Genomic DNA, 27,606 nt, shown 5'->3' with positions numbered 1-27,606 from the left:
GAAAAATTAGTTAAAGGAGACAGACTGAATAAACTCTGATTATTAACAGACTCATCATCATCATCATCATCATCATCATCTTCATCATCATCATCATCATCATGAACACAATCATTAGGGGTGGGAGAAAAAAATCAACATAGTAATATCAGGTTATTGTATTAACAATTTTAAATAGTAATATTTTGTTGAAAAAAATAATAATGATTAAAAAAAACACTTTTTTCCCCCCCAAATTCAAACCCTTTATTTTTAGGTTGAAAAAAAAATTCAGGTGTCAGATCCCCTGAATAAATCCTAAAACCTGACTCATGTGTGGTATATTTTTTGGGTTAAATATGGCTCTTGATATAGACTATAGACATCATCATTATCATTATCATCATCATCATCATCATCATCATCATTATCATTATCATATTACTTTGTCACTTGGTCTGGTGTTAAAAAAGGAACTAAAAATAGCAAAAATCAGAAATACTGAAAATCACAATTAAAATTGAACCAGCACCCAAAAAATCACAACAGAAATATCCTAAAAAAGTATACTGTACTAGCACTAACTGTCATTACTACCACCACAATCATCATAATAATCACCATCATCATCATCATCATCATCATCATCATCATCTATTTCTGTTCCACGCTCACAGAGACCTTCAGAGGTAAAATCTTCAGTGGTTGGTTATCCCATGTTCCAATGTATGGAAACAGTTTCTCAGTGAAAGTGTGTGTGAAGGTGTGTATGTGTGTGTTAGTATCAGGATCAGAGAACGACAGCTGTCCTCTGTCCCAGTCCAGATTCACTCTGATCCTCTGAGGATGATTCCTCACTGACAGAACAGAGTCAGGAGGGGATAAGGAGGATGCTCTGTATGTACTATCAGTATACCATATTCTCCATGATCCCGACTGTTTGAATCCCTCCTTCTGAACAGACCCTGATAAAACACCCAGGATCCAGTCTGAACTGTCTCCAACCTCCACGTCCCAGCTGTGAGTCCCTGATTTAAAGCTCTCAGAGCCCAGGACAGAACAGGTTTTTGCCCTCTCTGGATTCTCAGGAACTTCCTGTTTCTCTCCTGGTCTCACTGAGGTCAGATCCTCAGACAGGATGAAGTCTGGACCAGCAGTGTTGGGGTCCAGAACCACAGGACTGTAGGAGACCATGTCCTTCATCTTGTTCCAGATGTTGAAGCTCAGGTTGCCCAGGTGTTTGGCCTGCTCTATCAGAGCTCCTGAGGGCAGCTGTGGATCCTCCAGCAGGGGGCGCTGCTGGACTCTTTCCACTGCAGCCTTGTAGTTTTTCAGGAATGAGACGTCTCCAGCTCTCAGCTGCTCCTCTGTGTCTCTGACTGTGTCTGAAAGAGCTGCTATCTCTCTGCTCAAAGCCTCCATCTGCTCCTTCATCCTCTGACTCTTCTGCTCCTCTTCCTCCCTCAGTGCAGACAGCCTGGCCTCCTCTTCCTCTTCTAGAAACTGATGAAGCTTCTTAAACTGCTCCTTAATCTGCCTCTCTGTGTGTCGGGCCTGGACCTTAATGTGTTGAGCAGTTTGATCAAACTTCACTTTAGCTCCTTCACAAACCCTTAACTTCCTCTTTAAGGGCTCCAGAGTTTCCAGAAGCTTCTTCTTGTGGTTTCCAGCAGCTTCATCGATGGGTCTGAATCTGTGCTCGCTGTGTTTCTCTGAATCTCTGCAGACGAGACAAACTGGCTCCTGATGGTCCAGACAGAAGAGTTTGAGTTTCTCAGAGTGCAGACTGCAGAGATCCTCTGAAGGTCTCTGACCTCTCTCCTGGAGGAAACTCTCACACAGATTCTTTAAAGCCAGGTCAGGAGGAGGTAATTCTTTTGAACTCTTCCTCTTACAAACTGGACACTCTCTGTCCTCCTTCTCCCTCCACCAGCTCTGCAGACAGTCTTTACAGAAGCTGTGGCTGCAGGACAGGATGACCGGATCTTTATAGACCTCATGGCAGACCGGACAGCTCAGATCTTCCTCCATTTTAGACGACATTATGTCTGAGACTGAAGCTGAAGACGCAGCAGGCACGCAGCTTCAGGAAGTCTCTCCCTGAGGCTTGAAAGTTTCTTTCTTTTTTCTTCAAAGTTGTAAAAGTCTGATGGTAGAGTTCTTAGTGTTCCCAGAGTTCCCAGTGTTCCCAGTGTTCCCAGTGTTCCCAGTGTTCCCAGTGTTCTCCTCCTGCAGCTGTCTGTGTTTGGTCTGAAGGTGAATCTTAGCGTCTGTCTCTCAGCGTCTCCCTCGGCTCAGTCACAAAAAATTAAAACTTGTTTCTTGACTAGTCTTGGGTAAGGGAACAGGAAGGAGTGGCTTTTATTATTATTTCTTTAATAAAACCATAAACTCTTATCAGTCGGTCAAAGTCCTCTTTAACAGTCATTATCAGCCTGTCCTGACACGAACTCAGACTCACACAAGTCATAAAAAACTCTCCCCTCAATAGAGAACTTTTTCAGATTCTTCTGTAAAGATTCAATGGTTCTGTGTGAGGTTTCTGGTGTTTTTGCAAACAGACTCTAGTGGACAGTCAAAGAACGGCAGTTTTCTCAACACATGGGCTTCATATTTTTGACTTTAAAACTTTTAAACAGCCACAAATCCATGAATTGAAAGTTCAGATAAAGAAAGGAAATAAACGCTGAAATCCTTGCAGTCATTATGTATATCACCAGAGGGGGCGCCAGAGCGATAGGAACATTTTTCTATAACTGACTTATCTCCAGACCTGAATGGATTAATTATAAACTAGATATCAAAAAGATAAAGAGAGAGGGAGTGGACGTTTCCTCAATGTGATTAAAACTGACCCTTGAAACATGTGAACCTTGTTCTGAGCCCTGATTGGCTGTTGGTGTTCTGCAGGCTGAGCTCAACGAGTAATCAGACATTATGCCTTTGCATGTGTGTGTGTGTGTGTGTGTGTGTGTGTGTGTGTGTGTGTGTGTGTGTGTGTGATATTGGCAGGTGTCTGAGGACCTGATTGATGCCAGCGCCCCCTGCAAGTGCAAAATTGTGGGAGTAGCTCTCTGATTGGTGGATTACACTCTGGTCTGAGCGCGCTCACTGGGGACACACTGGCCTGCTTCCATCACTTCTGTGACATGGTACACCAGTTTGACACACACACACGCACAAATTCACACACACACACCTATACTTGTATTTATTGATTTCTGAGGACGTTTACTCGTGTTTTTGACTCATGCTGCAGGACTTTTTAAATCCATACCTAACTCTTACTGACACCTTTATCTCCGAATCTCATGGTAAACCTGAAACAGCTCATGAAAAGGTGAAGGCGAGGGTGAGGCTGAAATGTCCTAACTGAGTTTGGAAAAAATAAGACTCGGTCCCCACTTAAATCAGAAAACAAATACTCACCTCCACACAGGGTTTAACTTCTTTAAAGAGTGTTTTCATGTTTCGTTTTCTTTGTGGAAAACCTGAGTTTGTCATGAAAACATGTCAATTAGAGATGCATCAGCCCAAGTCTGCCCCCTGGTGGAGCCACTAAACTTTAAATGCATCAAATCCTTGTTCTCACTGAATGGTTTAGAGTTGTTTAAAATATGATTTCCTCATGTTTTCATCAAACATTTGTCTCTGAAACCTTTTTCTTCTCTACTACTACGACTGTTTCCATGATGACCGGCGCCGTTGGCTCGCCTGTTGCCCCTCCAGGCTTGGCTGCTGTTCAGACACTCGTATTTGGTTTAGAGACACAACAGCCACCAACAGACCCCGCTCTCAGCCTTTTCTCCTCACTGTTTGGGTCCTTTTCAGGCGGCTGCTGCACTGGGCTTTCAGGGGTTTGTGCGCGTGTGTTTCTGTGTGTGTGTGTCTTTCTTTGTGTGTAACAGGTTTCTTGGACTCCAAAAGTTGCGATCAACCTCAGAAGCCTACGATTTGTCCTCACATGACACATCGAATTAGACGCTTTGGTCTCAGGGTCTTCTCCTCACCTTGGAAAGAGAAGACCCAGATAGGTTTTCGCTCTGCCAATATTATCTCTTTTTTTCAAAAGATTCGATTCATTAAAGCTACAATTAACAACCTGCTCTATATGCTCGGCCTCTCTGAGTTTATAAACAATCTGTAAAACAGGTTTACTCAGGATGACAGACTCTGTATTCAGGCTCTGGGTTGTAGTGGTAGAAGTGTTCTCTGTGTTGAAATATGCTCTGACTTCATCCCTGCAAAGGCCTGGATTGAGAAAACATTCAGACTTTTTAAAACCAGACTGTAGATCATTCCAGAACAAAAACTGCAGAATAAATAAAAGATTTCTTTACCAACTGAGATGAGACTTCGGCAACAACAAATGCAACAACATCCGCCAAAGAACATTTAAAATTCCATTTTTAGGGGTTGACAGGGATGAATTCCAGAATATCACCCAGAATGTCTTGAAAACTTTTCCAGACAGTTGCCATGACAGTCTTTAAAAAGGGAGGTATTCCAGAATGTTCCCAGAATAGCTTTGAACATAAGGAGAGGCATTCCAGAATACTTCCCAGAATGTCTCTGAGGATGAAGGGAAGTATTCCAGAATGTTCCCTGGTATATCTTCAAATATAGTGGGAAGTATTCTGGAATGATTCTGTATAAGCTTTGAGGACAAAAGGAAGTATTCCTGAATGTTGCCGGGATTAGTTAAGAACATTACAGGAAATATTCTGGCGTGTTCTCTGGATTGCCTATGAGGACATGGGAAAGTATTCCTGAATGTTGCCCAGATTAGCTTTGAAGATAAAGAGAAGTATTCTGGATTAGCTTTGAGAATAAAGTGAAGTATTCTAGAATGTTAGTGTTGATGATTAGGGGAATCATTTTAGCATGTTGCTCAATTAAACTTTGTAGGTAAGCAAAAGTATTTAAAATATTTTGCCAAGATAGTCTTCAAAATTTAATAGGAGTATTCCGGAATGTTCTCCATCAAACCTTTGAACATTAAGCGGAAAATTCCAGAATGTTGCTCAGAATATCTTTGAAGAAAAGGAAATATTCAGGAGTACTCTCCAGAATGGCTTTGGGGACAAGGGAAGTAATCCTGAATGTTCCCCGGATTAGCTTTGAAGACAAAAAGAAGTATTCTGGATCAACTTTGAGGATAAAGAGAACTATTCTGGAATGTTCTCAGGATTAGTTTTGAGGATTAAAGGGAATCATTTTAGAATTTTTCCCAGATAAACTTTGTACATAAGTGAAAGTATTCCAAAATCTTGCCTAGAGGAGTCATCTGGAATGTTCTCCAACATATCTTTGAACAGAAATGAGACTATTCCAGAATGTTGCTCAGGATATCTTTGAAGACAAAGGGGAATATTCAGGAATATCCTCCAGATTTGCTTTGGGGACAGGGGAAGTATTCCTGAATGTTGCCTGAATTAGCTTTGAAGATAAAGAGAAGTATTCTGGATCAGCTTTGAGGATAAAGAGAACTATTCCGGAATGTTCTCCAGATTAACTTTGTAGTTAAACGAAAGTATTCCAAAATCTCGCCAAGAAAGTCTTCAAAATTTTTAGAAGAGTATTCCGGAATGTTTTCCATCATATTTTTGAATATAAAGGGGACTATTCCAGAATGTTGCTCAGAATATCTTTGAAGACAAAGTGAAATATTCAGGAACCTTCTCCTGATTAGCTTTGGGGACAAGGGAAAGAATTCCAGAATGTTGCCAAGAAAGTCTTAAAGATAAAGGGGAGTGTTGCAGGACTTTGCCTGGATTAGCTTCGAAGATAAGGAAAGGTATTATGGAATTTTCTTTTAAGATAAAAGATAGTATTTTGGAATATTTCTCATGATAGCTTTGGAGATAAAGGGAATATTTTGGAATGTTGTTTAGATGTTTAGATGGTTTTATATGTATTTGGAACAAGTTGCAGTAGTCAAAGCTGATCTGTTACTAAATCAAGTTTCCATCCGGAATTTTTAGCACTATCAGGGATTGGACTTTAAGCTAAACTGTGGCCTGTAGGGGCACTAGAAAGACTTCACACTTATATTCTTTAATGAATAAAATCATCTGCACACTCACATACTAACACACACACACACACACACTCACACACACACACACACACACACACACACACACACACACACACACACACACACACACACACACACACACACACAGAGTCCAACACTGAGATATTTGGGGCTGTTTTAAGGACATTAACTGCTGTGTTAAATCGAGCCGTATTAAAGCGCAGCGCTAATATGGAAGTAATGAAAAGTTTTGTGGTCAGATTTTAGGTTTAGGGGCGTTAGTTTACTGGATTCCTGTTGGGATTAAACCAGATTAATTTTTGGATTGGAGGAAGCCTGCTGGGAGGAAACAAACCAGCAGCAGTCTGTGGTTTCAGTATGCATCAAACTGGTGTAAAGGTGGACGAGTCAGGGATGAATTTGAGATATCTAGAGGCACGATCATTCAAAACAACTTCTGTTTGGTCTCATGACGCTCTGTAAATTAATCTTATAGAAAAACTTGGCGCTATAGCAGCAGCAAACCTTGCAGCCTGAGGATCTTTCTCTTTGTACACTTCATTAGTCAAAAAGAACAGTTCAACCAAACACAACAAAAAACATTAACAACGCTTCACTGGTGGCACACTCTCACTCAAACACCCACGCTGAACTTTTCTGAGCACCATGTCACCCTGAAGACAGCCAATCAGGGAGCAGGGATCTGGTGATGTCACCAGGTGAGTGTGGCTGCATTGTTTGGAGAACAGAAGGAGGCATGCTGCTGGCGACACTCGACTCCGCTCCACTGTTAGACGTGTCTGAAACGTATCATTAGCTGTCAATCATTTCCAACATAATCTCATTACTCCTCCGCCCGTGGTTTACAGCCGCCAAACGGGACACTAATACCAGGGGTGGGAGGAAGTCACTCATGTGCAAGTCACAAGCAAGTCTCAAGTCACTGTGGCGAGAATCAAGCAAGTCAAATCAAGTCAATGCTCAGGTCAAGCATGTCACAAGTCAAGTCATACAAAACACTGGTGGTGTACCCCAGTTTCTTTGAGTCAGTAAAGACAGTGGTTCACAAGGGAGCGCAGGAGACCAATGTATTTATTTTGATTATATAATAAACTTTTCATTATTTAAATACCCTTTCCCAGGAGTCTTTTGATTTCATTCGTTTAACATTATTATTTTTGTCTACTAAAATACGCTTTGTTGGCAGGGTTTCTCAGTTTCCTTAAAGTTTCCCCCTTGAGTGTTTTAACGCTGACTCGAGAAGGGATGGGTTTTTACACGTAGATCATTGCAGAACAAAAGTTGTAGAATGCATAAAAGATTTCTTTACCAACAGAGTTGAGTTGAGACTTCAGCAACAAGAAATGAAACAACATCCACCAAAGAAGGTTTAGAATTCCGTATTTCAGGGTTCAAAGAGAAGAATTCCGGAATGTCGCCCAGGATAGCTTTGAACATAAAGAGAGGTATTCCGGAATACTCTTCAGAATGTCTCTGAGGATGAAGGGGAGTATTCCAGAATGTTCCCCAGCATACCTTTGAACATAATGGGAAGTATTCTAGAATGCCCCCAAATTAGCTTTGAGGACAGAGGGAAGTATTCCTGAATGTTGCTAATGATTAGTTATAAATGTAACAGGAAGTATTCTGGAATCTTGTAGCTTTGCAACTTTGTTGTTAACGTTTGACCCATTTGTCAAACCAATAAGTTAGCTAAAGACAAAAAAAAATTTTCCTGACAGTGTTGAAAATTATGATGACCCAGTTCATATTTCATATTCCAGATCTTAGTATCCAGAATATTGGCAGGATCTGGATAGTACTTTTACATCTGTCAGAAATGATGGTGACCTTGTCTTGTATTATTTTGCAAAGCAATCTGACTATTTATGGTGAAGTTGTATACACATATGGTGAAAATGGTGCTCTGGATTTTTTTTTTTTAGCTTTGGTAAATGTTTCAAAAGGGTCTGCTTGCAATCAACACAAATTAAAATAATAAAAACACTGAAAAAAGTGAGTTTAGTGAATTAAAGTCTGAATAAAAAACCTTCTTTTCAGATTTTAAGGATTCAAACACCTCAGAGAGTTAAAAAAAAACAGGATTTAAAACACTTGGCTCTGTTTGGGGTGTAGGTGGAGGGTGTAATGGGGACGGGTTTCAGGGACCAGCTGGTTTTGGAGGTTAGAGGCCTGAAGGTGTTTCTCCCTCTCCCTACTCAGGCTCTAATTGGCCCTGAGCCAATCACAGCACGGCGCCCTTTGTGGACGTAAAGGAAGATTAGCAGCACGAGTCCAACAGCAAGCCACACACACACACACACACACACACACACACACACACACACACACACACACACACACACACACAGATTGAAGCATGGAGCAGGTAGACTGAAGTGTGTGTGTTCAACCATGCATGCTTGATGTTGAGAGTGTGTTACGGAGCATTACTGTCATGTTTGTGTTTTGAGGGGGGTAGTTAATGTGTGTGTGTGTGTGTGTGTGGTGTGTGTGTGTGTGTGTGCAGTGACCTCCTGGGCAGGAGTCAGGCGTTCCAACCTGTTGTCTCTCCACAGGGGGACAAGCACACACTCAGGATTAACCAGGCAGGTTAACACACACACTTTTACACACACCTGTGTGTTATTCATTCAGTGCAGTGTTTCTGAAAGCCTGACTACGATCTGTAACGTGTGTAAACACGATGATCAGAACATGATCAATAAAACCATATGACATCGAGTCAGCATGAATGTATTTTAAGCCTTGTTTCCACCAAGCGGTCTGGTCTGGATCAGTACAGTTCGGTATGGGCTGAATCAGTAAAGCCTGACCCTGTTAGCATTTCCACCATAGACTGTTTATAGAGTGGACAGCGTGGCTCAGCCATTTATCTTTGTACGGTTTTGAAGCCAAAATACCACCGTCACAGGCGCCACCATTGAAGCAGTTGTGCAGCCAGAGTCTGTGTGGTAGAGATGATGAGGGATTCTGGGAGAAGCTTAGTGGAGCTGGGTGACAAAAATTATAATTTTTTTTTTTCTTTTGAGAGTCTAATCACTTCCTGACTCTACCTCCCGACATATTTTACAATCCCTGAAAAAAATACACGAGAACGGCAGCTGTCAATCACCAATAAACGTTACGTAAAACCTTGTTTTTAACCTCGTATAACTAATGAAATCAAAACTTTTCAGAAAAAAAGAGGACTTGAAAACAAGACAGCTAAATGATATCTTCAAATCACCACAACAATCAGACGTGAGAAACATTTCTACCAGGAGTATTAATTTTTTAAAGTTTGACCACAGCCCATCTGGAATGACTGGGGAGATGGATTTTTAAACCTATACTGCAGCCAGCCACCAGGGGGAGCATTTTTTATGGAGACCTCACTACGAGCCGAGCAAGCGGACGGCCATTTTTTTTACAGTCTATGGTTTCCACAGCCAGCTGTGCCCTTCTTGGTAGGCGGTGTGTAAGCCGGATGCAGGTACCCCAACAGAAGGGTACCAAAAAGTGGGTCGGTAATTTAGGGACCGGTCGTCCAGGTTTTAGTCAAAAGAAACGCCACAAAATGCGAGACGAACTGAGAGTGTTCAAAGCTGCAGATCTTTTCCTGTGGTTTATCAGGATTTCTTGGCTTACAAACTTAATACCCGAGTTGTATGAATATCTATGGTAGCCCTAAAGTGCAAAACAAAGCAAAAAAATTCCTAGCAGAAAAAAAAACTTAACATTAGAAAAGGATTAAATTAAATCCCAGAGTAAATCAATACAGAACGAAGGGAAAAGTTGAAAGAATTTTGAAACTTTTTATACGTTTTTGTCTCATTTTAGCAGAAAATGTCTTTTTAGAATTAATACGAGCCACATTCACCTGACCAGTCCAGGAAAATGTCTTTTGGGACAAAAATGAGGTCTGAATTGCTGTAACAAGTAGAAAATGTGGCTTATTTAAAATTTAAAAAGACATTTTCAACGGGAAATAAGACAAAAACACTTGTTAAGATTTCAGTTTTTTGAAGTGCACACTAAAAAAAACTGAAATCTTATCATGTAATAAAAACATCTGCCAATGGAACAAAAAAAATTGCCTGAATATTTTCTTGAAACAAGAATAATGTCTTGAAAAAAGTAACTTTTTTCCTATCCCATTGGCAGACTTTTTTTTAACTTGTTACAGTGATTCAGAGCTAATTTTTTCTTTAAATGACTTGAAAAAATACATTTTTCTGGACTGGTCAGGTGAATGTGGCTCATTTTAAATCTAAAAAAGACATTTTCTACTGAAAAAAAGACAAAAACACTTGATACGATTGTATTTTTTTGAGACTAACTTGTGTTTTCAGTGACGTTGACAGATTATCTCTTGAATCTGTTTTGGTGGTTTCTGTGGACCGCGTGGTGGTTTTTGGAGGCTGTTCTGGGGTTTGTGGTTGGTTCCTGAAGGGTAACGTGGTCAGAGTTTGTGGGTTGAAGGTGGTTTGCTGAGTACTGGTCCCTGATGATGTTTGATTTGAGGGTTTTTCTGTAGTTTTAGTCTAAAAGTCGTCTGTGGCGGCTTCGGATGCAGTTTGGGGTTTAGCTTTGGTGGGAGTGGTTGTTAATGTGTCTGAAATGTGTGTATGAGTGTGTTTGAAGTGTGTGTGTGTGAGGACGTCCAGTGGAGAGCAGGCTGCTGGCAGTCAGGCAGCCGCCGCTGTTGTCCAACAAATCCTCCCGTCCCTCCCCCTGTTATTAGGATCCCAGCAGGAGGTGGGGGGTAAGACAGAGGCAGGGCGGGCGGTAACATCTGTCCCACTCCAACCTGAGTTAGACCACCAGGTAGTCCACCTGTAGACCCAGACTGACCGATAATGAGCTGCTGAGGCTGCAGGCTGTTTCAGCTCTACATGAACCCTTAAACACTCTCTGCTCAGCGTTAGTGACGTCTGATTCGACTTCAGACGAGGGGTCAGGGGCTCAGACTTTAAGACATGAGGCCTCAAAGCCTCCAGTTCAGTGAAACCATAAACTCTCATCTGATCACAATCCAGAGTCTAGGTCCAGGTTCAGATCCAACCTGAGGCCTCGTTCCTGAACGTCAATCTCAGCAGAAAAAGCCTGAAAAAATAACTCTTAAAAAAAAAAAGTTGCTGTAACGACACCAGTTCTCATCAGATGGCGCTAATACAAATGAAGTACACAAACTTGCAATTTGTACAACACACAACTCGCTTCATTCATTTAGTCACAACAGTTGGAAAATCAATGAATACTATGCCTCAGCCAATCAGCATAGAGATTAACATCAATGTTAGAAAGATGCTTCAAGATTAAGAAGACATAAATTCTTATCGTCTTTTTTCTGCCTTTGCCTTTAAGCCCATCTAAAAAAATGTACTGTTTTTTATTTACCTGAATTTTTTCAAAATTTTCCTAATTTTTCTCTGTTTTATCTTAAATTTGTATCTATGTTTATCATTAAAAACTTCCCTTTTTTAACTTTAATTACTTGACTAAACTTGATGTTATTATTCAGGTCTGATAAAACGCTGAAGATTCACCTTATTACAACTTTTATTTCAATATTTTAACAACTTTTTAAAAATGTAATATCAATCTTTATTGTGAACACTGCATTGTATTGCTCACGTGTGTGATTTCAAATCTGTTTTAGTATATCTTAATCTTCTTTTTTCGATTTTATTTTATTTTTTTTTGTTAGTTTTGTTGGAACAAAAACTTTTTCTTTTAACTGATTTTTTTTTACTTTTTTTAAAATGTTTTTCAGACCTTTTCAACAATTATCTGTGTGTCTCAAAGAAGCGCTTTAAATTGCCTTGTTGCCATAATGTGCCGTAAAATAAACTTGCCTTTGCTGATTGCTGATTTAACTTTTGTTAACACAACTTTTATTTTATTTTGATTATGTATCTACTTACCCATCACTGTTGTTTTTATCTTTCCAACTGTTTCTGTTTCCTTCTCTAACTTTCGAGTTCTTCCTTTGGTCCCTGTGGTCTCAGTCTATGTCTTTGGGTTTTTATAGATTTGTTGTACATTTTGAGGTTGTGCCTTTTACAGTTTGATTTCTTTTTATTTATTTTGTTAGGAATTCTGCTGTTAGCACTTTATTAGCTAATGTTTTTAAATGTGCAATATAAATACATTTATTTTTTTCATTATGAATATGTTATGTTTGTATCATAACAATATGATTGTATAAATTTGCACTCTTATAGCAAGTTAGCACAGTTAGCCTAACTAGCTTCAACGCTCAGTGTTTCTTTAATGAAGACAGATTGGAGCGTGTTGGATTCATGGATTAGGGTGGCAATGATCAGTTTCTCTTATGGAAGGAAGAATCTCCTGACCAGCTCTTCAGACTCACTTTATCAAACAGCTGGTCATCAAAATCGGTAATCCTCCATCGCGCCGCCTGCTCGTCTGCCTGTTGGTCAGGTTTTGGTTAACTACGGCAACCCGAAGGCCCAGTTTAATTGGCAGAGGGCGTTCTGTCCCACTGGCTACAAATGAGCTCCCAGCATGTGAGCTGAGACACGTGAAAGAGGAGCTGAGAGGGCGAGCTGCTGACCGACACGCCCATACACACCCCCTGCCAAACACACACACACACACACACACTCAAACACACACAAAACATGCTAACTGCTCTCACAGAGGAACGTTTTTATTTCCCCTAACTTCTCAATTTAGGCGGACAAATTCAGTGAACATGGGGGTGTTGCTGCTGATTTGATATTGAATCTGGGGTTCCTCATGGCGCCGTTCTTGGACCACAAACATTCACCATTACTCCAAATCTGTATATAGATATAGTCTTTCTCTCCTGACAATGGTAGAGTCTGCTTGAATATATCACAAACTAAACCAGTTTTTTTGAATTCCACCAAAAACCGGCAACCCCTGGGTCACATGACCCCTCCTGCAGACGGTGCATATGGCTGCTGCCGCCTCGCTTGCTCTGCTGCTATTTGATGTGCAGCAGACCCCGCTGGCGGAGGTGATTAACCCCCCTCCACGACCACTTAACCAGACACAAAAGCTAATGGGAAAAGTCAAATATAATGGTCGGCCAGTTTCCCCCGCAGGAGGGGGAGGAGGGGGGAGGAGGGTGAATGTAGGAACAGATTTCTTCCTCAGCTGGAGGTGGTCGGACGTCTACAGAGTGTTTCAGAGTGGACGTTTGAAGTCAAGTCATGAAATCAAGTCAGAGAGACTTGTTGGGGACTCTGTTTGAGGTGCCTCTGAGTCCTGACTCCTTTCCTCACTCCTTTCCTCTCTCCTCTGTTAATGTGTCACCTTGTTGGTATGTCAGTTTGTGAATTAGATTCCTAATTGTTGCTGCAGATTAACCGACCTGCTGTCGGATTACAGGTTAACTCTGAGGAGGAGCAGGTGTATGTGTGTGTGTGTGTGTGTGTGTTTCAGTATAGTATCTCACACACACATCAGTCAGTGATCTCCAGTTTAAACCTGCAGGCTCCGTATCAGCGTGTCAAGTCCGACCGGATCACACATCACTCTGTAGAAATGAGAGATTCCCCTTCAGCCTGTTGACACTGTGGCAAAAACTTCTTACATTGAAAAATGCCGAATGTTGATTCTAAACATTGGCAATGTTTCAAACTGTGAGGTCACAGAGTGTCAGCGTAATCCCAGTAGAGACACTTCTTTAAATTACACCAGAATGACTCAATCTGTGACATCACTGAGCATCATTTTTGGAGGTACATTCCAGAATATTAGCTTCCGGAACGCTGAGGCCCTAATTTCAGATTTCACACAAAAAAAACAGTGAGAAATAAATCTGTGTTTACACGGAAACACTGAGGGACTGAAAATGCTGTTGTTACCATGCCAGGCCTGTAGATGCTGCTATAACTGTCTCATCCAACAGTGTTTTTTGGTAAATCTCCACCAAATTAGAGTTGGGCCAATCATTCGGCAGAAATTGAATGCTGATTGCAAGAGTTTCCATTTTAGGTTGATTGAAATGTGTTTCAAAGTCATTGAGAGGCCAAAAGTCAACAATTCCTTCGAGTTTCGTCCTAAATCTTTTGTTGTGTTAACAGCCCCTAGGTCAGGGGTCTGCAATCTTTACTGTACTGGAGCCCTTTTGCCTCAGCTCACTTGGGTGAAAGTCATTCGGGATCTACTTTATCTTACATTAAAACAAAAAAAGTGTATAATCCAGTAAATAATTATCTTACTGTGAAGTTTTTGTGTTTATAAAATCACTTAGTTTTTTATTTTTAATAAATTGGCCAATTTAAGAAAAAAAAGAAATTTGTAATGTCATAGATTTTATAAACTTGCAAAATCTCTGAAAATTCAACAAGTAAGAAATTTAAAAAAAAAATAAAATCAAAAATTAACAAAATAAAAAAAATGAAAATAAAAAATGTACAAAATTTTCAAAAATTGGCTGAAATGTCATAAATCTGCAAAAAAAAATCATAATGCAATTTAAAAATTTTGCTTAATTTCCAAAAATTGTGAAAAAAGGGGGGGGGGTTTAAAGAAAAAATCAAAAATTTGCTAAATCTTAAAGAAAAAAAAAAAGAGTGGAATTCTTTTTCTTAATTTGCAAAAATGTCAAAAAAAAAATGAAAAGAAAATCAATCCAAAAACCTAAAAAAAATATGGCAAAAAAATAAAAAAAATTAAAAGCTTTTTTTCAAGAGGTGATGCATTCTTAGTACAAAATGTTACATTTTGATTTTACCAATTGTCTGTGCCGTTATCATTAATATCCTCTGTTAGAAAAAAAAACAAAAACTTTTTTTCATTAATATATTTTAATGCTGCAAGGAGCAACTGCAAAGGAGGAGCCACATGAGGCTCCGGAACCGCAGGTTGCAGACCCCCACCCTAAGTGCTTTGAAGGCTCTTTAAAAAAGTAGCTAGAATACACATAGCTAGCTAGCTAGCAGCTCCCAGGTGCCACTCAAAGAGGCCGCGCCCCCTAATCCTCAGTCCCTATTACCCTTTATCTGAGAAGTAAAGATTTCACATGGAGCTCTGAAGGGACTGACTCATTGTTGGATACCGACTCCAGTGGACACTGAGGGAACTGCAGTTTTTGGCACTAACAACTTAGCTTCACTCCTTTAGGGGTAAATGAAGTTCTGTTTGTTTGTTTTTCAGCTTCGTAAACTGATAAAGAATCTCTCAGGAAAGAGATTTTAAGGTGTCAGAATCCTTCTGCAGGTGTAATCTGGTTGGACGCTGGTGCTTTTTGGTCTGTTAGGACACCTGTAGTTTTGTTTTCCACCTGACACACTATCTTGTGCACTGCTCGTGCATCTCCCCTTCAGAGCCACTCAGACTGAAGCTGCTGCAGACAGCGTCACTGTGAGCAAACAGCTGATTGGACCGATCTGTCATCTCTCGTTCCCTCTTTCTCTCCTCATACACACACACACTCACACACACACGCTAACACACACCTGTGAGTGAGGAGGTTCCTCTCAGCTTCACTCTCACTCTGGACTCCTCCGCTGCACATCAGGACTCTCACCTCCTCTGCTGTCAGGGTTTCCCGCGCGGTGTTTCCGGCTCTGAGGATCCGCCGCGCGTCTTTACGCACAGCCTGACGCAGCACGTTAGGGATACGGCGCTCTCATCCTCCGTGAGTTCACATGTTGATTTTAAAGCTGTGATAAAGAGTCTGAGTGATTACAGAGCAGTTTGACGGGGGAAGAGACGGGGACTCGGGCTCAGTTTGAGGGTGTGGAGGCTCTGGATGGTCTGTGGACGGAGTGTCTGAGCTGTAGACCAACAGGTGGACGGAGCGCTTTAAATCCGGGCTATACGCTGAGATTACTTTTATTAATTTAAGAAACTAAGCTCTGGATTCTCTCACAGGTAAAGCCTTTTGTTGATCTTAGTTTGTCTCATAGTTTTTTTCATGAAACGTGTCAGAGAAACCTGTGAAAACTACTCTTCATGTTTGTTAGTTACAGTTTTAACGTCATTATTTTTTTCCTGTCACTCAAATAAGCTTCATGTTTGTGTTTTGTTTACATTTTTCTTCTTCTCTTGATTTGATTTTTTTTAAATCAGAGATCAACTTAAATCAACTTTATAGATGAAAGTCTGTGGAAAACATCAGACTGCACAGATTCAGACTTCTAATGATAAGACCAGAAATACACGCGAAAGTTTCAAAATAAAACAACTTCCGGTTTTACATTTTAGTTATTTACATTTTTACGGGGAATTAAGCATTGTTATTGTTTTTTTTTTTTCCTTTTTTTTTCAAACAAATATTTTATGTTTGGAGGCAGATTGAGCATTAAGTCGATATTATCTTAGATACATTGATAGTTTGACACAGAAAATATATAAAAAAGATATCTACGGAGTCCCTGAAGTCCCAAAAAGAGTTTTTTTTTATATTTTATTTTATTATTTTATTCATCAAATTTAATTTAATTAATTTTTTTTTTAACCCTGAGGGCAGTTGTTTTCACCTCAGGGACATTTGTAAGGTGGCATATTGCATTCACTTGTTTTTTTCCACTGTTTATGCAAATTAGGAATCTCATAAAAACACATTTTTTAAATTTATTCTTGAAATAAAAACACGCTCATATTTAGGCAACAGAAGCAGTGTCTAGCTCCATTAATTCAATTAAGTTATCTCTCTAAAATTGCTAAATTAAAGCTGTAAGCAGCATAAAAAACACGTTATTCTATGTTCAGTTACGTGAGACGATACTACACCTTTGGGTTGAGTTCTGACCGTTACAGAGCTACAGGTGTTTTGGATTGTTTTAAGAGTGATACTCCGGGATGGAACAAGTTGGGTCCAGTCACAAGGTTTAGGGCAGAAATTACCCCTACAGCAGTGTTTTTGTGCAGCAGAAGCCCAGGGCGCTCACACCAAACACCCCCTCCCTGCTCCTCTGCAGGTTTCCTCTGCACTCAGACGGGGCCATATTTTACTTGACCAAAAACACAAATAAACGGACTCCCACCGAAAAATTCTGATATCGGTCTGCATTCACGATTTATTTAGAGAATTTTCAGCGCGTTACTTTCACATAAAAACACCGCTAAATAAGGCTCTAGTTCTCATCGTGTCTCTTCGTCCTGGCAGACTAGCTGCGTTTGTTTATATCTGGCACGCCGCGCGTGCAACTCAATGAGAACTAGAGCCTTATTTAGCAGTGTTTTTCTGTGAAAGTAACGCGCTGAAAAGTCTCTAAATAAAGTGTGAATGCCAACTGCTAACTGAACGTGTCAGCGGTTGGTAACCAGTTAACAGGGTCACACTTTACACTGAAACACCAGCGACTGCTGATGTTATTTAGGTAAAAAGTGCATTTTTGGAAGTTACAACCTCACTTTACTAGATCCGCCATGAGAGCTTTTCAGAAATTTTTCTTTTTATGAATTAATCTCATAAAAACACCGTACATATGCTAGCTTGTTTCTGTGTTTTAGATACTCAGAAAAGCCACCTAGCTGTTGTCACATGACAACAAATGACATCCTTTCTAGTCCTGACAGTGGAGGAGCTTCACGATAAAGATCTGCAGCTCCTTTGGTGCTGGTCTTGTGTTTCGGTTTCGTATGATTCCACTTGTAAAGAATCCACCCTGGCTTCAGTTTTTTGGCTTTCTTCACGTCAAAGCCACAGGGGGTCCGCCAAACCCGAGCTAAAACCAGCCACATGCAGGACTCCAGAGGTAAACTAGACCAGTGAATGTGACCCAGATCTGATCAGTGGATCTGGACTGACGCTCCAGAGTCTGACGGGTTTAAACCCCAACCCCCCACCCCTGAATCAAGCTGAAAATAGAAGCTTGGCAGGAAACAAAAGGGCTTTTATTTTGAAAATGATTAGAGTAGCAGAGGTGTTGATCATCTCCATATCAACACGCAGCCGGCTGGCACACACACACACACACACACACACACACACACACACACACACACACACACACACACACACACACACACACACATTCATTCACTCTCTCTGTGTCTCTGTAGGGAATCCCTCTCCTCCTCCTCCTCCTCCTCCTCTTCATCATCCTCATCCTCACCTCCTGCTCCAGGACTTTGGCCTTGGCCGTGACGCTGTTGACATTTCCATGGAGACCCTGGCCCCGGTTTGGGCCTGTGACCCCCGTGACCTGAGCGACCTCAGAGCGGAGCGGCCGTGTGTGTGGGGTGAGCTTTTTCTTCTTGTTCCTGAAGTTTTTAATGAGGAACGCTCTGACGCGTCCCGGCTCCTCTCCGTGCTGACTGAGCGAACCGTTTCCTCTCCTCTCTAAATGCCAGCGGACGTGGACTCTCATTTATCAAACCGAACAGTTTCTGGTTTGCTCAGTGAACTCTGTGAGCAGGTTCCACACCAGCAGAAACATCCGAAACAGCTTTTATTAAGATTCATCTTTTCATTTTCTCTGCGTCTCTTTGCCCCCAGCGTTCAATCCATCAAGAAGCTCTGAATCAGCTGCAGTTCCTCTGACGGCCACTAGAGGCTGCTTAGAATAATCCAAGATGTTTTACCTTCATTAGCTCACACAGTAGTTTGTGCTTTTCTAAATACTGTCCCTCTTTTTGTCTCTGTAGAGTCGCCGTGTGTTTTTAACGTCTCTCCACCTCCTGCCGGGATGTGGGCGGAGCCACTGTCTCCTCACCTCCAGAGGAACAAACAGGTAAACACGACTTCAGAGGAAACCGTCTCATGAGCCCAAAGAGAGCTGAGTTTCAGTGTTCATGTTTCTTATTAACGCCTGTCTCTGGATGTTTCAGCTCCACGACACTCTGCTGCAGAGAGAGGAGGAGCTGGCCCGGCTGCAGGAGGAGAACAACAAACTGAGGCAGTTCTTCAGCTCCTCCTTTGTGAGGAACCTTCAGCTGAAAGCAAAGGTCTGTTCATGCTCACAGCTCTCTGAGCTACTGATCCACATTTACAGGAGTTTGTAGAAACTTTATCCTTTGGATGTAGGCAGGTTTCATAAATCCCAGACTTCTTCCTGAAACTTGAGTAACTTTGTGGTCCCGAAGCAGATCCCTGAGGTATCCCGTATGACACGGAACATCAGGATTTCTATTTTACAAGTTTACAAGCTCATCACTGTCAATATTTGGACTAATATTTACATCTGAAGTTAGATGACAACCCCTACTGGCTGCAGCAGTTGTCACATGATAGAACACGGAGTCTGATGACATTATATGAAACCCAACAATAGAATAAAAACAAATCAATTGAATGAAATAAAAGCAAAAGAATGCTAAAAATAAAATAAGACAAAAAAACAGAATGATAAAATAATAGAATCTGCTGTAAACATTAGAATGATAACAAAGCAATAGAGTGAAATCAAAACAACAGAATAATAACAAAGCAATAGAATGATAACAAAGAAATAGAATGATTAAACAATAGAATCCAATCAAAGCCATAGAAAAGGATCCAAACATTAGAATGATAACAAAAATAATATGGTTTGATAATATGATCAAAGTAATTGATTGCAATCAAAACAATAGAATGACCACAAACAATTGACTGATAACAAAGCAATAGAAGGAGATCAAAAGAATAGAATCCAATTAACGCAAATGAATGAGATGCTAAAAATAGAATGATAAAACACTAGAATTCAATCAATGCAATAGATTGAGATCAAAACATTACAATGATAATAAAGCAATAGAATGATTAAACAATAGAATCCAATCAAAGCAATAGAAAAGAGTCCAAACAGAATGATAAGATAAACAATATGGTTTGATAATATCATCAAAGTAATTGATTGCAATCAAAACAATAGAATGACCACAAACAAGTGAATGATAACAAAGCAATAAAATGAGATTAAAAGAATAGAAACCAAACAACGTAATAGAATTAGATGAAAAAATAAAATGATTAAATGGTAGAATTCAATCAATGCAATTGAAAAAGATCAAAGCATTGGAATAACAAAACAATGGAATGATAACAGAACAAGAGATTGATTGAACAATACAATACAATCAAAAAACAGAATGAGATTAAAACAATAGAATGATAACAGAACAAGAGATTGATTGAACAATACAATACAATCAAAAAACAGAATGAGATTAAAACAATAGAATGATAACAAAGCGATAAAATTAGATCATTTCATTGGAGAGGTTGAGACAATAGAACTAAGAAAAATAAAAGCTGTACACGCTATGAAAGCTAAAGCAGTATAATAAATGAACCTTCAGTAAACATTAATGTTTTAGATTGACCTTTGACCCCTCAGCTCTGATGGATTAGTGTCTGTTCAGTTTATCTTCAGTTGGTTTCTCGTGGTTTGTGTCGTCCTGACCTCAGACGGTGTTAAACGTGATCTCGTCCCCCTCTCGTAGAAACTCTCGGCTGATGGGAGGAGGAAGCTGAAGAGGAACCTGGTTTACCCTGACCTCCCCTCACAGCAGGTCAGCAAGAGGGTCTGCAGGAACCTCACTGCCGAGTTCTGCTCCGAGTCCCCCGAGACATCCTCAGAACCAAACCTGGACCTCTGGGTTCTACGGACTCTGGGGCTGAAGGATCGAGACACCATCGATACGTCCGACTCCTCCTCTGGATACAGCACCTTACTTTACGATCACACTGCCTCCTCTTCTTCACCGCCTGAGTCCTCCTCTCTCTGCTCCTCGTTCTGCTCCTCGTTCAGCTCCTCTTCTACGCCTCCTTCAGTCCACAGCGGCTGCCAAACATTGACCCCTCAGACTGAGTACGGTTATGGTGCTGAACACCAGGAGACGGACTCTGGTAGTCCTGTGAAATCCCCTCAGAGTAACGGAACGTCTCCAGGTCGGTGCTCGGACGCCACTCCAGACGTTGTGATCAGGAGCTCTGACATCACTGCCTTCATGCCGTCACCACGGGAACCAGCCTTCACCCAAACACCAGACCAGTCCCAAACCTCTGCCCCAAGTCCAGTCCAGACGCCATACTGGTCCCCACTGAGCCAGACACCCTCACAGGATGCAATCCAGTTCAGTCCTTTCTGCCCCGTCGCCTGTTCCAGTCCCATCCTGAGCCAGTTAAAGACACCAGTCCATGACGGGAACCCTACAAGTCCTCTGACGCCAACCACGCCGCAGACGCCTCCCAGACGCACAGATCTGGCGTTCAGTATGTCCCTCAGCCCGTCCAGCAGCGTGAAGACCCACAGCTATCCCCAGGGACAGGCCTTCGTAAGGAAGGACAGGGGAGGGAGGTGGAACTTCACCTGGGTGCCCAGACAAGGACCGTAGACCTCTCAAAGGGACTTAAAGTCCAGGTTTCTTCACGTTTGACTGAAGGAGCCCGATGGTTCTAACTTTACCCCGAGGATCGTTCAGAGTCACTGAATTATGAAAAACTGACCAACAATCAATGTTTTATCTGCCCTATGGGGAAACTAACCAAGCTGGGAAATTTTTTATTTAGCTAACTGGAGCTAACTGGAGCTAACTGGAGCTAACTGAAGCTAACTTATAATGAGGCTTATATAGAAATAAACCAGACTGCCTTAAAGTTTTGTAAATGTGAAACCGGTTTTGTTGTTAAACTGTGAAACTGCCACATTAACGTGTTTATGAACCTTCTGCCATTTTGTCTTTTTTTATATTTATTAAAGAAAAACTGGAAACTGAGACCACAGAGGGACTACCCCACCTTAACTGCCTAAGTGGGATATCAGGTTTAAGGGAAATTAGGCTAAAAAGAAACTACAGGTAGCATGGTACTTAAATATCACAGGCAAAAATTAGCTGAAAGCTAATTAGCGCATCACTGCCACATGTTATTTCCTCGCTAAAAGAGCTAAACCACTGTTTTTACTGCTAATGTTGTTTCCAGGTTACCACAATAAAGGATCCAAATGTATTAAAGAAGTTGTTTTTGGAAAATAACAGCTGTACCACAATATCTTAGAGGAAGCTAGCTAATAGCATGTGCATCACATAGCTAGCCTGCTAGCATACAAAGTAAATCTCACCATTTGTTTCAAATGGGTTCAAAACTTTTTTTTTAACAAATTTAGTTTACAGATTATTTCCAAAAGTGCGCCTATGATGTTTGGTTTTAGATTTTAAGTTCTGGTTGGACTCAGAGCACTTCCTGTTTCACAGAGGTCAGAATTAATCTACAGTGTGTGATTTGTTAAAAGGTTTTTTACATTTACTGACATTAACTCTGTGAAGAACCTTGAGTTACTGACACATTTCAGGATTTTTTGTTGTATTTTGTAAAATGTTGCTGCCTCTTTAACGTCACCATGTCATTTTTTTGATAGATAGAAACTGAAATATCTAAAGGGAATCTACTTTGACTAAATACTTCATCCATCCATTGTGTCTGTTCCTGGGAGAAATTTGTTGTGTTCACATTCAGACTGTAGTTGGAAACTGTAAATGACTGTTGACTGTTCTCTAAGTGATAAAAAATGATTTACTGAAGACCTGATTCTTCTCTGTTCATTTTCATTTACAGATTACACTCGCAAATACCAGCAGTAATAAATTCATATAGTTATATTACAACTAAATAAATAAGCATAACTACTCAGGAATTTCATAATAATATGTTTGCTCAGACATCCTGCCTGTGCCATGTGATGCACAGACAGCCCATTCATGCGATGTAAAGCACAGACAGCCCATTCATGTCATGTGAGGCACAAGACAGCCAGTCTATGTCATGTGAAGCACAGACAGCCCATTCATGCCATGCCAAGCAGAGACAGCCAGTCTATACCATGTAAAGCACGGACAGCAAATTCATGCCATGTGAAGCACAGACAACCCATTCATGCCATGTGAAGCACGGACAGCCTATTCATGCTATGTGAAGCACAGACAGCCCATTCATGCCATATGAAGCACAGACAGCCCATTCATGCCATATGAAGAACAGACAGCGAGTCAATGCCATGTAAAGCAAAGACAGCCCATTCATGCCATGTGAAGCACAGACAACCCATTCATGCCATGTGAAGCACAGACAGCCAGTCTATACCATGTAAAGCACAGACAGCAAATTCATGGCATGTGAAGCACAGATAGCCCATTTATGCCATGTGAAGCACAGATAGCCCATTCATACCATGTCAAGAACAGACAGCCAGTCTATGCCATGTGAAGCACAGATAGCCCATTTATGCCATGTGAAGCACAGATAGCCCATCCATGTCACTTCAAGCACAGATAGCCTATTCATGCCATGTGAAGCACAGATAGCCCATTCAAGCTATGTAAAGCATGAACAACCCATTTATGCCATGTCGAACACAGACAGCCAGTCAATGCCATGAAAAGCATAGACAGCCAGTTCATGCATAGAGAACCAGTGGGTGCATGCCATGTGTAGTATACATTGCTGTATTCAAACAATATAATCTGTACCGTTTACATTTCCTCATAACTTAACAGTAATTTTTGCAGTGCAGGCTGTCTGTACGTAAGAAGCTAGAGTGTGAGTGATTCGACTGCAGTCCCCGGAGTGTCCACTAGAGGCAGCATGCAAAAACAGTAGAAACCACATACACGCCCATTCAAGAAGCCAGTCTTTACAGCAGAAATAAACATGTCCACAGCATGGTTCAAGACATGAAAAAGGACATTTTTATTTTATGAAGCAATGAGTTGAATTTTTTTTTTAATTCTCTGGATTTCCTCCCTGTGGTTGGGTCTGACAGCCTCTCCAGTCTTTAGCTCAGTTACCAGTTAAACCAGTCTGACCGTCCTCCTCCTCGCCCTCAGCTCCTTCTCTCTCCGCGGGAACAAAAGGAGATCAGCAGCTCCCCAGAGACCCCCCCCCCAACACTCCTCCTCCAGCCTGATCCGCCCTCCACAGGTAACGATGGAGGGTTTCTGCTCCCTGGAGGTTCCCATCACAGGGTCCCGGCCCTGCCTCAGGTCCCCTGAGAGCAAACTGGGGCCGAGGGAAAGTTGTGAGTGAGAGGTGTCCGTGGCGGGCCGGCTGAGTGGTCTATCTCTAATGACAAGGTAGGACGTGATGCAGATGTCCGACAGATTGAAGCTCTTTCAGGTCTGGGGGCCCGGGAGTCTGGCAGGAATGTGAAAGGAGGGCCGCCCCGGATCACAGGCTCTGCTGAGTGTCGGACAGAGAAAGGGGTCTGTAGGAGCCTAAATAGAGTTTTATGTTATAGGAAGATGCTTTATTTTGAAGAATTGTATGTTCAGTGTGTTTTTATTGCAAAAAGTGGATTGAAATAGTTTTTTATTTCTACTTCCTGTAAAGCTATTTTATTTTGAAATTCTCAAGGAAGTACATGCATGCTGGGCGGAACCTTGACGATTACAGAGTGGAGTCAGACAGTTTTTTGACCTCCTGATTACCTTTCTTGTCCTTTTTTGTCCTTTACACCTTTTGCCTGTGATTTTGTGGAATCTATGTTGTTGAATTTGGATTACCAAGTAAACGGTCAAGCGTCATCTTGTGGATTGTTTTCTTTGTTGTCAGGGAAGTTTTTACAGACCGGAGCGTCAAGCTGTTGGCTGCACAAATTGGGACCTATATTGTTAGTCAAAAAACTTGCTCTTCACCAATTAATGGATCTTGGAATCAACGGATTCAGGACAAAGGACGGAGGAAATGTGGCATGGACGTTGAGTGTCTCGACGGAGATAACGGAAAACTGTAAGTGAGCCTCTTCAACTCATTAAAACTCGCGTGTACGGCACCCGGCGCTGCACGTGTGTGTGTGTGTAAGAGTGCTTGTTTTCTGGCATTGTGGGGACATTACTCTACGGAGTACGGAGGGACATTACTCCACGGAGTACGGAGGGACAACTTCAGTTGATGCGGATTTAGGCTTTGTTGCTTGGTCATATTTGGATAACAGCTTAAGTGTGGAAAGGACAGGCACAATGGATGGACAAGAACGTGAGAAAAGGACAATTAAAAAGACTGCAAAGGCCATGGAAGAAAGTAAGACTAAAACTCTGCAGGCACGCAAGCACAAGCTGTCGCAGCTTTCAGGCATGGAAAAACAAATTGAACAGCTAATGGTAGATGATGCTAATGTGGACAGTATCAAGAATAAGCTGCGTGTTGACTATAATAATTTACATCAAGAATTGTGTGACATAAATGCTGGTTTGGAACAAGTAATGACCCAGGAGGAGTTTGTGGATGACCAAAAAAATTGGTTTGAGCCTAAAAATGCAGCAATAAAGGCTTTCTTCTGGAAAGTTGAAGATTGGATGAGAGATGTTATGGAACGCACAGGGCTAGCTGGAGGGCTGGAAGAAAAGTTTGCAGACCATAAATCTATGACGTCAAAAATCACTGTCAAAAGCCAGCTAAGTTTGCATGGATCCCAAAGTGGAAGTGTTGCCTCCTCATCTTCATCAATTAGAATGAAGCTTGAATTGGAACGTGCTTCATTATTGGCAAAGGCTGCAGCTTTGAGGGAACAGTTGGCTTTAGAAAAGGAAGAAGCAGAGTGGCATGCCGAAAAGAAACATAGGGAAGCTCAAATTCAAGCAGAAGAGAAGCGTCGAGAGGCAGAGTTTGAGGCTTCAATGAAAGCTAGAAAGGCGATGCATGCGATGCAGACAGCGCTTGCTGAATCTGATGCAAAGTTGGGAGTGCTGCAGAAATACGAAAACACACAAGAGGGTATGGACAACATTGATTTATGTGAGCAAGCAGAAGCGGCAGACACTAAAGCAGATGTAGAGCTTCCAGAAACGAAGACTTTGACCACTCCTGACTGGAAGCCCAACCCAATCCAACCAGTAAAAACTGATGTTGTGCCTACAGTAAAAACAGAGCTTCATGATGAATCAGTCCTGGAAGGTCTTAGCAAGGCTATCTCACAGCAAGCCAATGTGACAGAGTACCTTGTAAAAAACCACAAGGCATCTTTGCTTCCTGATCTCACCATCCCAATGTTCAACGGCAATCCGCTTGAATATAAATCATTCATTAGATCTATTGAACATGGCATTGAAGGACGCACTAGTGACAACCGTGACCGTCTTCAGTTTTTGCTGCAGTACACAAGTGGTCAACCTCACGAGTTGGTAAAGAGCTGTATTAATATGGAGGCCTCAACAGGATATGCAAGAGCCAAGCAATTGCTAAAGGAGTTCTTTGGTGACGACTTTAAGATAGCTGAAGCCTACATCAAGCAAGCTCTGGACTGGCCGACAATCAAGTCAGAAGATGGTACTGCTCTGCAGTCATTTGCATTATTCCTCACAGGCTGTTTCAACACAATGACAGATATCAGCTATATGGAGGATTTGGACAATACATCTAACATAAAGGCACTAGTTGACAAACTTCCGTACAAGCTTAAGGAAACTTGGAGAAAGTCAGCTTGCGATCTGCAAGAAAAAACAAACAAAAGAGTGAAATTTAAGGATTTCGTGGACTTTGTTAACAAGCAAGTGAAGTATATGCTACACCCACTCTATGGCAACATTAAAGATAACACCACAAGTGCTAGAGACAGCACACGACAGAAACCTGCCTCGCAACCTATCGCAGTACGCAAAGCAAAAACAGTGTTTACTACAGCAGTTGTTCCACACAGATCCGACAGTCAAGACCAGACAGACGGTAACAAACAAGTAGCATCAAACACACGACCGGTTGTAGTGAACTCATATGCAAAACCATGCCTGTATTGCAAAGAAGAGCAGCACAGTTTTGCTGCATGCAGAAAACTCAAAGCCAAGCCACATAAAGAAAAGATTGACTTTCTGAGAAGCAAAGGCCTGTGTTTCGCATGTTTGAAGCATGGTCACATGAGTAGCAGCTGTAAAGAGAAAGCTCAATGTCGGGACTGCTCTCGCCCACATCCAACATTGCTACATATGGACAAGGCTTCGGCAGAGGACAATACAAAGGGAAGTATTGAACAGCAGGCAGTAACAAGTGCGCTTGTACAAACAACAAAACATTTAGGTGCAACAGGGGGCGGCAACAACGAGTGCATTCTGTCAATCATTCCAGTGCGCGTCAAGTCACAAAAAGGGACCAAGACAGTGACAACCTATGCATTTATCGACCCAGGAAGCTCAGCAACTTTTGCCACTGAGTCATTGATGAACCAGCTTCACTTGAAGGGACACAGCATGCGTATCTCAATGAGAACAATGGGAAACGAATCTGTTGTCAACACTAGCATGGTGACCGGCTTGGAAATCAGCAGCTTGGATGGTGATGAATACATCGAACTATTTGAAGTCTACTCTCAAAAAACCATTCCCGTAACTAAAGATAATATTCCCCGGCAGGAGGATATTAACCAATGGCCTTATCTTAAGGATGTGAGGATTCCAGCTATCCAAGCAGAGATCGGATTGTTGATAGGAGTTAATATTCCTAAAGCAATGGAGCCATTACAAGTCATCAACAGCGTGGACGATGGACCTTATGCCGTCAGGACGGTATTAGGTTGGATCGTGAATGGACCACTAAGAGGTGGAAGTGCTGTAATGGAAACAAACAAGATGGTGGAAGTCACTGCAAATCGTATCTCTGTGGCTAGACTTGAAGATCTTTGGCATCTGCAGTTCGCACAGGACTTTCCCGATGCAGGACGGGA

At 41.5% G+C, this 27,606-nt stretch overlaps 2 protein-coding genes across 3 annotated transcripts; one reads left to right on the top strand and one right to left on the bottom strand.

Annotated features, from left to right (window-relative positions):
* Positions 1-420: 420 nt before the first annotated feature.
* LOC141797854 (nuclear factor 7, ovary-like) lies at positions 421-2,022 on the bottom strand. 2 transcript variants are annotated; one of them, XM_074679538.1, is made up of 2 exons: positions 661-2,022; positions 421-423 (listed from the first exon to the last, which is right to left on the bottom strand). In XM_074679538.1, exons 1-2 carry the CDS (start codon positions 2,020-2,022, stop codon positions 421-423), a joined length of 1,365 nt encoding a protein of 454 aa, XP_074535639.1. The 2 variants fall into 2 exon arrangements, with proteins under 2 accessions (XP_074535639.1, XP_074535638.1); XM_074679537.1 differs by lacking the exon at positions 421-423 and having other exon boundaries at positions 634-2,022.
* Positions 2,023-15,493: 13,471 nt separating this feature from the next.
* On the top strand, positions 15,494-22,053 carry gmnc (geminin coiled-coil domain containing). Its single transcript, XM_074680023.1, has 5 exons — positions 15,494-15,662; positions 18,100-18,214; positions 18,620-18,705; positions 18,803-18,919; positions 20,402-22,053. The coding sequence occupies exons 2-5, from the start codon at positions 18,136-18,138 to the stop codon at positions 21,293-21,295; spliced, it is 1,176 nt and encodes a 391-aa protein (XP_074536124.1). The 5' UTR covers positions 15,494-15,662; positions 18,100-18,135; the 3' UTR covers positions 21,296-22,053.
* Positions 22,054-27,606: the final 5,553 nt, after the last annotated feature.

This window comes from Halichoeres trimaculatus, unplaced genomic scaffold (genome assembly GCF_033239565.1).
Source record: "Halichoeres trimaculatus isolate MK-OKI-2021-1 unplaced genomic scaffold, fHalTri1.1 fHalTri1_scaffold_9, whole genome shotgun sequence".
In the NCBI taxonomy this organism is placed as follows: domain Eukaryota; kingdom Metazoa; phylum Chordata; class Actinopteri; order Labriformes; family Labridae; genus Halichoeres; species Halichoeres trimaculatus.
Note: the sequence above shows the minus strand (reverse complement) of the source record. Positions and strands in the feature narration are given on the sequence as shown.

What these genes read in the sequence shown, in the direction of transcription:
- gmnc (XM_074680023.1), top strand. Translation starts at nt 18,136, where the DNA reads ATGGAGACCCTGGCCCCGGTTTGGGCCTGTGACCCCCGTGACCTGAGC. An exon ending in ACCTCCAGAGGAACAAACAG is followed by an intron (nt 18,706 to 18,802) that starts GTAAACACGACT and finishes TGGATGTTTCAG; the next exon opens with CTCCACGACACTCTGCTGCA. An exon ending in ACCTTCAGCTGAAAGCAAAG is followed by an intron (nt 18,920 to 20,401) that starts GTCTGTTCATGC and finishes CCCCTCTCGTAG; the next exon opens with AAACTCTCGGCTGATGGGAG.
- LOC141797854 (XM_074679537.1), bottom strand. Translation starts at nt 2,022, where the DNA reads ATGTCGTCTAAAATGGAGGAAGATCTGAGCTGTCCGGTCTGCCATGAG.